The following is a 10,889-nucleotide window of genomic DNA, read 5'->3' as shown; positions in this document are numbered from 1 at the left end:
AGCATTTGACTTTGTTCATGTAGAAATATTTAATTTTTAATAAAGGTTTATTTATCTTTAATATTCATCAAATATTTGATTGATGAATCTAATATTTGATTAATGAATTTAGAGTAAAGATAAAGTTATTGGGATAAAAAAATATTTTGCAAAGAAAATTATGAAGTTATTATAATTATAGAATCAATTATGCAAAGCTGGAAAAATACATATAATCTTTAGGTAATATTTATATAAATCCTAAACAACCTTGAGAAGTATCTTGGTATTTCCAAAAAAAAAATTAAATTTATTGTTTTTATTGTGTATATATATATATATATTTTTTTTAAAAAAAAAATAAAACCCAACATTAACAGCATTTGCATACTTGTGATTAGTTTTGAGGGGAAAAAAAAAAAGGATGATGATCTTGATTAACTCGTGAAAATGGGGGTGATGAAACCCGAGACAAAATTTCACATAATTTAGAGATAAGATAAATGATTAAGCACGTGTTAGGCTGTAACATATCGCATTCCTGACGTCCAATACACTTATCCATTCTATTGCCATAAATCTTTATGACAACATTTCTAGTCTGAACTACAAAATCCCTTTGAGAGCAGATGGTGAACATATCAGAGGTCTTTCTTCTTGATTCTTCAAAACGTAGAGCGTGCAAAGAGCTAAACCAGCGACTCTCCACGCAAAACCGCATTTTCCAACAGCTCCTTGCCTCTTGGCATGATTGTAAGTAACCTGATATAGAGCCCTGGCCTCCTCAAAGATTTCCTCGTCTCTTCGTCTGCTCAAATTAAATTCCGCAGCTTCATATAAGATCTATATGAGACGGACGATGATAAGTCAGCGGAGTTGGAAGCAAGAGGTAGCAGCACCCACACTATTTCAATAGGAAAGGATTAATAAAGCATATAAGAAATAATATACTGACCTCCTTGTATTTTTTTATGACTTCATTAGCCTCGTTGTTCTTCTCTTTACCAGCCTGGAGAGCATTGCGCATCTCCGTCCTGTATTGACCGTAGAGTCCCTTCCACTTCACAAGGCACGACTCGTGAACTTCACCGTCAAAGCAAGGGTGTTTCCAAACATCTAACAGGTTGAAAAAGCATCAATAAAACTCAATTTAATGATAATATTTGTAAATGCTAAAAAAATAAAAAAAATCTTCAAATAATTTTCATGTCCTGAGAAACTTAACCACCACATGAGGTTCGTAGCTTCAATCTTTAGATTCATAAAACCCTCACCATTTGATGACAGATCCATATCTTCGTATGCTTTCACTTTATCATAAATTTTTCCCAATATGGAAGTTGATCGATAAGTTTTCTTTTCGTGTTTTTCCATAAAATGAGGGAACAGCTCTGCCTTCAAAGCTTCTGGAACTTCAATCTGTTTAAGAGTAGGAAAAAGTCTCGTTGATTTCAAAATATTAATAAATTACTTCAAATTAAATATCATCAAAGAAACCACCCCAAACTGGATTCCTCAAGAATAATGCAAATTAGAATATCTTTATCCATACACATAATCACCAAGAACATGAACTTTGTGACTTCTACACATCAAATCCCTTCAAATGGCTGAGTATTTGGTAATCTTCATTTTATTTGCTCATTAGAAGAATAGCCATTCTGCATATATTCAGTGCTTTTTATTCCTCAACCACCGAAAAAAATTTATAGTAATTTTTCTGATTTACATCGAAGGAAAAGAAATAATCAAATGTGCTAAAATGTGCAGAGTTAAGATTTGTCCATCTCCTTTGAGTATGAATATGAGTCTTCAAAAACTCATCAGCCATCTTTAATGCCACAATCCTCAATGCCATGTGCAGATTCCAGAGAATGAATATGCAATTGGAACTAAATAATATTTTAAAGCACATGAAATTGGTAAAGCTGATCGTCATACTATATCAAGAAGCAGAAACTTAGAAGTTCAAAATGCTTGCAGATAAGGCATCAGGGAATTCGATCTTCTTTGCCATGTTCACAAAAATATTGGGACAAGTTATCATCTTAAAGTAAATTTAACCCATAATTCATTTCATCCAGTTTAGAAGAAATAAGAAAACTTTAGTTAGTGTACATTTGACAGCCAGTAAGGTTGGAAAACTAACCTTTCTTCCACCTTTCTTTGGAGCATCTAGAGCATCATAGTATATATCAATCAACAGATTGATATTTTTTTTCACACAAGCTATCTCTTCTGTGCAATCATTTCCCAATGTGAGAAGCCGATCCATCATTGCCAGCCAGCTATCCGCTGCCACCCCCACAGTGAAACTGAAAGTAGCCAAAAGCTTTGAAGCACTGAACTTAGTGATGAAGCTACATAACTAAAATAGATTACATGCCTTTATATTTCATACAAGTTTAGATCAAAAGGATCCATACCATAGAAATGACAGTTTTATGCTGGCTGTAAACCTACCCCAACCCTACTCTTTTATCCAGGCTTAGGAACGGGTACTCTAACCTAAGCTAGCATAGTAGATTTTCATCTTTCATACAAGTATGAAAACAAATTTTCAAACCCCAGAGCAAGAAATGTTTGAGACTTGGACCTTTTCAAAGGGGTAAACAACCCATATAACTCGAGAAATAAGGTACAATTTCAACATTACATCACTAATGTGATATTCTATCAATAAATAAATTCATATATTGAGATTAGCGGGCACAAGTGTAGCATCCTAATTCAAAAAAAATTGTTTTTTCTAATCAACACTAAAAACGAGAGAGACATGTAATGGACAAAAATGAAGCATTGTGGCTGGCTGGTTGCAAAAGATTATCATGTTATGCAATCAAGTGTTTACCTTGGCTGAAACCTGTTCCTCAAAAATAGTTTGAAAAGCTCAACCTCCAACTCCTCATCAGAGAATTCACTTGGTTTTCTGTTAGGCTCATTAGGGGTTGAAGTAGAAGGTGTCCAAGGTTCCGTTTGTTTAAAGTTTTCCAGAAGCTGAAGAGATAACAGAGTGCAAATGATTAATTTTGGAAACTATACATATTCCACTCAATTAGGAACAGAACTTAAAAATTTATTTACACAAGACTGAACTTTCAAAGACATACAAACAGTTCTCAGTTGATCACTGGTATGAAATAAAATTCAAGCACATGAAATGACATACACATGAAGGAGTCTCAAAGAGATGCACCATAAGGGTGAAGGAAAATATACGTAAAAAGGTTCCATCATCAGTAAACACGGTAGAATTAGCAAATTAAAAGCAACAGTTTCTAGAGGTTTTATTTGCCAGATGCCGGTAGGTTATCAATATAAAAGCAGTGATGGTTTGTCACTTTAACAGACACTAGCTATAATTATTCCTCAGAGACACTAGTAAAAAGTTGAAATGAAGTGGAAACAAAATTTTCATTTAAAAAAGCCGTCTATGTCATAGTTGTTTCAATAGAAAATTGAGAGAACAGTCAAGAAACAATGCTCTAAATCTTTTTTCTATTTGCATATCATTTTAACTTTTTACTTAAAATAATATTCTCAAAAATAAATGGAAATAAGAGAATGGCTGAAGAACCTGACTCCTAACACAAAGCAATTTTTATTTTTATTTTTCCTTCCTAAATGGAATGAAATAAATAAGTAAAAGGGATATTCTTCCAATACGCTTAGTTTCATCTAGAGACCGAGAAAATAACACTGACCCGAGGATTTCTTGACACAAAAAACATGTCGCCATCAAAATCACCACCTGACATCTCATCTGCCAAAGACCGTGGTCCTTTGCATGGGAAAAATATAGCATACTTGGCATTTCCAACAAAATCTTCCAACTCCCTTACATATGTAGCCTTTAAAATATGTATATCTCCAAAATGTAAACCTGGATTCCGATAGACTAATACCTCCCCTGAAACCTGTCCACAATCTCTGCATGTTTTCCATCAAGAAAGAAAGCATCTCATAATTACATTGATAACTTCAATCCAAAATTGCAACTATGGGGGTGTGTGTAGGGGTAAACTATGCACATACATAATAGCCAGGCATAGAACAAATCTTGTGACTTTCAAATCCGGCTAGTTAAATGCTAATGTGTATGTATATATTTGTCACATTAATAGTAAAGAAACATGCCAATAACAAACGTACAGTATTATGCAAACTTCATCACTCTCCAAGAGTCCAGTTGGATCAGCTGTACCCATCAAATAATATGATTCAGGCACAGGTATTTTTCCTCCTTTCAGACTCTTCTTTTCTTCCTTCTTCAGTATTGACAAATGATGTTGCAAATACGGTTCTTCTAGCGGAATCCCACAGCCAATCATTGTTGCAACAATGTTATCGTCCATATCCCCATAATTAAGTGCAACTGATCAGTGCAAAGAAAAACTTTTGTTACAGTTACTTAATAGGAGTTGGAAACATTGAGAATAAAAAATAAATTAACACACAAATATAGATAAATAAATCAATGAATAACCAACTCAACAGAGGAACACCAGAATAATCATTATAAACCACCTCCTGGGAAGATTAAAATAAGTCATAAAAGAGTAAAATCCATGAAAATAAAATAAAGATAATAAAGCATAAAAATCCTTTCTGAAATGGTCAGGCAAGGATCCACAAAGGAATAGCAAAACAGAAGAAGTTGATGTATAATCAATGGCATTGCTGACCAGTTTAATCTTCAAAGAAGAAACCAGAATCAGAAGGAAAACCTAAAACAAACACTTCTTATCAAGGAAACTACCTCGTAGAGCTGCTTTTTTGTTTGAGAGAATGCCATGGGCATCTTCCAGAGCATTATTCAATATTCCCATAAAAAACTCTTCTGGAACACCACCATAGCTAAGAAGTGCAATTAAATTCTTTGAAAGGAACGTTTTCTTTGGTCGACAGCTGCGAGATGGAAAGTAAGAAACGTCACCACATTTTTCTTTCATTGGATAAATCATAGTTACTGGCAGAAAAAGCAGAGCACTGGGTTCTCTATATCAGTAAGTTTATTCATCAAGATACATCACAATGCTTCCAAGCCAGTCCAACTTGCTGGCAGCTTCTTTCAAACATAACTGCAAAAACTCATGTCCAACTACTGAACAGAATATCTAGTTTTGTAGCTTACAATAAAACAATTTGTATTATTATGGTACTTCTGTTGTTGAGTTAGAAACCAAAACATAACATCAACTGAGAGAGCATACAAGCAGGAAATAATAAAGAACAAAAATCATAACTACCTGGTTCCAACTATCTCCAATGAATTTTTTGAAAAAGTATTTGATAGTTTTGGATCCGTCTCAACCTTAATCATAGAAGGCCTTACGTGCAGAGTTCGATGATTAAGCTACAAAAAAACATGGAAATAATAATCAGATATCAGAAACACAAACAAATCAAGAAAGAAATTAGCTAGATAGGAACCAGGTTATCCACAAACTCTGGCTGGGACCATCAATAACCCACCAGTTATTGGATTTCAAAACTTTCTTCTTGAAGTAATGTGAATGATTTATTAATATGTCATGTCATAACAGAAAAATCTGGCATAAAGGTCCACCGATTTCAATTCAAAGGTCATATCAACCCAAACTACATTGCTGATGCAGATAGAGTTGTATGCAATTTAGATCAGAAATGGAGGCAATAGTGGTGAGAAAGGAAAGTTTTGTGGCAGAAAATTGAAGTAGATCAAAGCATTCAAAAGGGGAGTGTGAATATAAATTGCATAATATTCAACTTTGCAATCATCATGTTCACAAGGTCATCAGTTTAGCTTCGTACCCCTCCAGCCTCAAAGGAAATTGTTCCATTCTGACAGCGATGGAACCATAATTGCTAGTTATTCAACCAAACATTTATTGTCCCAAAGTAGATAAATAGATAGTATGTGATTTCATATGATGTACTTTCTTTTAGAGACTTCTGGTCATTTGGACAGCTTCAGTTCACCTGCATATAGATTGTTTGGTTCAATTCCCTCTCCACCCCTAATAATCTTACATCAAAAGCCCTTACTTCTCTGAAACAAGAGAAATTACAATCACTCCTATGCATCAAACTAAAGATCCAATAATCTTCAAAGTTTTAGAAACCTCGTATGATTCAGAGATAGTAAGTACATCAACTGTATCGACATGTGAAAATTCTCTAAAATTTTAAAATCATCATTGTACCAGACTGGCTTCAATGAACCTTAAATATGGACAAAAAAGTAATGTTTGGATCCTCTCGTGTTCCCAAGGGAATACAACCAATCATGTTCCAAATGTCACCATTAATTTTGAATTTAATGATCTAGATTTGGTGAAGCAAAAAAAACAATAATCATTTTAACATGCATTAAAATAATGCCCATTCATTTTGAATTTAATAGTTTAGATCTCACGAACATGACAAAACATGATGCAAAAGAACACGAGAGGATATCAATCCAAAAAATCAACTCATTATTATTTCAATGGAATACAAAAAAATTCCAAAACTATACCTTCTTATTCACAAGGAAAGTTCCCTTGACAGCTGTACCATTATTGAAGAGACGAAACTGGATCAGCAAAGGCTTGAAAAAAGAAATGAAAAGATAATTGATTCCAAGTCCTCAAATAAACAATAGAATTTTAAAACCAGAGAAACTAGCAATGACTGAGATGCACATACTGGATCCCCATGGAGACATTCTGGATTTTGCTCCATGACTTCATTATGAACACGTAATCTCTAGCAGTGAAGGGAAAAAAAACAAATGAGCCAAAACATGAAAAGTTCTGTTTATCCAAAAACAAAAAACATCAACATATGGATGGAAGAAAGCAGCAAAGAGGTAAAACATTGCCTCCATAAATTATATACTCACAAAAGAATCAGTATCAGTTCTAGGGAAAGGAAAAAAAAAAACAGATGGGATAAATCACAAGTAAACATAATGCTATAAATCTGAGGAATGAGATCGAGCATACACATCATAAAAGGAAAATAGTGAACAAACATGTTATCATCTAAATTATTTAACCAACCCCCCTCTAGTGAGCTCCTACATGGTAGAAGCAATGAGATAGTTTTTATTCTCAGTTATTCAGCGATTACTAATAATAATGTGAAAGTTCCACTGGTTAGCCTTGTGTTGGAAGAACTATTCTTTGACAATGCCATGGATACCAGTGCGTGCATGCAACAAAAGGGTCAGGAAAAGGAAATTTTCAATGACTGGAAACAAGCTTCAATGAAAAATAGTTTGTGTAAAACATAAAGAGAAGATACTCATTTATTTTGACTCACCCATTTTCTTTCTATTTCTTTTCCTAGAGTTAGAATTTTGATTATCAATGGATCATTGTCAAACTTAAAGTGGGTGGTTACCACACACAAAACAAAACATTAAATTATAAAAGCTAAAGTATGATCATCAAACTTCTATGTTCATATTAATTTAGAGAAAATGATACTTGTCCTTCTTTAAATAGAATTTACTTAACATATTGCACAATGAAATCAAACTATTAACCACAAACCTCAATATTGGAAGCTTGGAGGCAAGTTCCTTTGACTTGATTCTTTGGGCATTTCAAAGCCAAATCATGCGATATAAACCCAGTTCCATCTGTATGTATAAGAGGTTTCCCATCTGTACCGTAAACAGCATTACCATCTTTATCCTGCAACAACAAAAACATAAAAAAGAACAGCAAATTGAATAGACAAACAGGCAATAATCTGTGTATGTCCACACATACCTAGCGAATAACAAGCCATGTTTTGAAAAAAAAGAAAACAAATCAACATATAAATCGCACCCGGCATGGTTCATCAGCTATTGGCTTGATATCTACAAAGGATAAATCAACTTCCAGATTCATGGTCTTTGACAAAATCAGCGAAAACCTGAGTCTCTTCAAACAATGTTAATCTCAAATTGCTAACAGAGCATGTTTTAAACATGGTTCTCAAATATGGGGGAGGGGAGATCATAGTGTCACCAACCTAGCCATGTAGTTGGACAAACTGGACAAATTGTCCACATGCATAAAAACAGATCTAGCTTGACGGATTGTTTTCCCGCACAAAATATTATCTTGATTATCAACCGATGCAACAGACTCCATGCAGACGAAAAAACACTTGACAGGAGAAGTGGTCGGGTCTTTCTTTTTTTCTTCTTTGCCTCCATCTTTAAACACTGGTCAACAACGGTCAACAACCAATGTCAGTTAAACGAAATGATTATCCTAGAAGGATTCAAAAACTAACAAAAGATGTTCAGAAGACCATGTACGCCACAATATCACCTGCCACTGTGCCGTGACACATATAAGTGACAGTTTTTGCCCAAATATCTACTTTTAGAAGTGAAACTATGATACAAATGGTCGGAATACTTAATTTCATTACAAAACAAGTGAAACTAACCAATTTTGCAATGGATCTGAGAGCATGGATCGAAAACAATCTTTTTTTCTTAAAGATGAGTTTGTATAAGACTCCATTAGCTATCTATTACAAAGGCCCAATGACAAACAGTTCTTGAAATGCATGGTACAGATCATACTGAGATGATGAGCTAATGCCTTATCATTGAAGGACAGAAACAAGAAAGGAAAAATATTTGACTTGCACTGGTATCTCGTTACACCGAAAGGACTTGGAACATAACAACATAGGAAAGTAAAAGTTCGTTTATAGAGATTTTGACAATTATCTATTTAAATGCATTGTACAAAGTTAACTCTCCTGCACAAAGGAACAAACATCCTACGACAGTCATCTTAAACTTATGCTTATAAGTGTATAATGTATGTTATTAATATAGAATGCACAGTGTCTCAAAAAGGGTCATCCAAAAGTCAATATTCATCAAACAAGAAGAGCAATCTATAGACTAACCAAAAAAGCGGTAACAACGCAAACCAACATGAATCCCTTCTCTAAGAACCTTGTTGTACTTGGCAAAATAATTATCCAGAGAACTGCTCACTGAATATCTCTCATCTTTCACCTCCTCAAACTTTACCATTAAGATATTGTCATCTCCCAAGGTCCTTTGCAGGACATTTCTCTGCTTGGAGAGGTAAGGTCCCTGAAATAATTTTAATGAATATGACAATGCTAACCCAAAAATTGTGTCTTCTTACAGTAAAAACACATCAATAGTTTCTCTCAGTAATCAATAAGCAACAGTAGGATATCACAATAAATAACATAATTGTTTCCGAACCCTTGGAAAGGAGCATTTCATGTTATCAACATCTGGAATAAAAGAACTGATACAGGTCTAACTACGAGCGAATTTCATACAATTGATAACACAAATTAACCATGATAATACAAGCATAAAGTTGAATGGGAAAAAAGCATCCAAATTCAAAATTTCCAGAATAGAAAATATTTGATCATGAATCACCAGCATGTTTTTTTTCTTTTTTTCTTTTTTCTTTTTTCTTTTTTTTCAGGAGAGTAAAACAATTGATGGTTCTCTTTATCATGTATGCATAAGCATGTGCATGTGATTAAGGAGAAATTCAAACCTTGAACCTATAACTTCCATCCGGATCAACATGACAATGATAGATGTGTGCTTTCCCAGAATCCCAATCAAGATACTGCAGTATAGCAACAAATAATAATAATAATAATAATAATAAAAACAGTGGATTATAATCAGTTACAATTCTAGATAAGCAATTTACACGTACACATTCACTATATACCCGCGACTCCAGCACGCAAATCATTCAAATTTCAAAATTAAACAAATTAAAGAGCATAAAACCCAGATAGTTTTATGACATATTTACCTTGACACGATCTTCTTCCTTTATATAATCTCTCCTACATCCAAAAGCGTCCCAAATTTTTGACTCAAATGTTTCCATTGGCAAATCCTTATACCCCCTAATTTGATCAGCGGATACCACCTCTTCCAAATTCTTTCTGTAGATATTTTGAGAATAAATTAAGCCTTATCAACCAAGCAGCTAGCAAAACACAAGAAACCACAAAGCAAAGAAAAGCTTACCCTCCAAGGTAATTTAAGATAAGAAAGGCTTTTCTAAACTCAAGCTCTCCCAAAGCCACCAAATGTTGACTGGTTGTAGACTCACTTCCTCTCTGTCTCTGTGAATCCATGGTTGATGAACCTTCAAGCTTCAATGGAGTTGGAGATTGAGCACCAGAATCACCTATATTATTGCCCCCACAGAAGGAAAAACAAAAACATCAACCCAGAACCTGAATTGCATCTTTGACCTTCACAGACAGCAAAGTTTTCTAAACAGTGATGATTACCATTTCGAAATGAAAAAAAAAAAAAGTACATTACTTTGAGAATTCATCAGTAAACGGGTGTTTGTACGATTCTGGGGTTGTTGAGGAGATGGGGAGAGGGAGGAGTGCATGTGGGGGGAAGAAGAAGAAGCATTGATATTAGGAGAGCACTGTTTGGCCAAGTGCAGAACGAAACCGTCAAAACTTTTTCTAATCTCTAGACCAGAAATTCTCCTGAGAATATTTAAAGCAACTTCTTCCCCTAACGAAGCCAGTGTCGACCTCGTATTGGTTTCTAGCGGCCTTCGATCCTTCTCCCTACAGATTTTGGTTATCAGTTCCTCCACTGCACAAGGCAATGGCACTATTTTATCATTATTTATCTCTGCCATTGGATTGTTCTCTACTGATCTACTGAAGAAGGGCAGTGGCAGTGCAAAATGCTATTTGAAATTTTGAGTGAGAGTTGCTGGATTTTATACTTGGTAAGTGAGCATCTTAGATTTTTGTCTTTTATGGTAGGAAGCGGGACTGCGTATTTATATATTCTGAGATAGAAATAGAAGGTTGTATTTGGAATTCCAGTTGTGGGACATGGATTCTTCATGGTGAAGTTCGACCAGGAGAGTGACAGATTGAAA

General features: G+C 34.4%; 1 protein-coding gene across 2 annotated transcripts; it reads right to left on the bottom strand.

The window, feature by feature from the left end:
• Window positions 1-456: 456 nt before the first annotated feature.
• On the bottom strand, window positions 457-10,772 carry LOC18100462 (probable RNA-dependent RNA polymerase 5). 2 transcript variants are annotated; one of them, XM_024603285.2, is made up of 19 exons: window positions 10,304-10,772; window positions 10,001-10,163; window positions 9,780-9,915; window positions 9,510-9,584; window positions 8,869-9,061; window positions 7,969-8,164; window positions 7,782-7,869; window positions 7,500-7,643; window positions 6,649-6,708; window positions 6,479-6,550; window positions 5,229-5,335; window positions 4,739-4,887; window positions 4,132-4,354; window positions 3,684-3,909; window positions 2,831-2,976; window positions 2,129-2,294; window positions 1,254-1,398; window positions 935-1,095; window positions 457-822 (listed from the first exon to the last, which is right to left on the bottom strand). In XM_024603285.2, exons 1-19 carry the CDS (start codon window positions 10,638-10,640, stop codon window positions 586-588), a joined length of 3,024 nt encoding a protein of 1,007 aa, XP_024459053.2. In that variant the 5' UTR covers window positions 10,641-10,772; the 3' UTR covers window positions 457-585. The 2 variants fall into 2 exon arrangements, with proteins under 2 accessions (XP_024459053.2, XP_024459052.2); XM_024603284.2 differs by having other exon boundaries at window positions 10,270-10,381.
• Window positions 10,773-10,889: the final 117 nt, after the last annotated feature.

Source organism: Populus trichocarpa, chromosome 6 (genome assembly GCF_000002775.5).
Source record: "Populus trichocarpa isolate Nisqually-1 chromosome 6, P.trichocarpa_v4.1, whole genome shotgun sequence".
Classification (NCBI taxonomy): Eukaryota; Viridiplantae; Streptophyta; class Magnoliopsida; order Malpighiales; family Salicaceae; genus Populus; species Populus trichocarpa.
The sequence above is the reverse complement of the archived record's forward strand: the minus strand, read 5'-3'. Positions and strand labels throughout refer to the sequence as shown.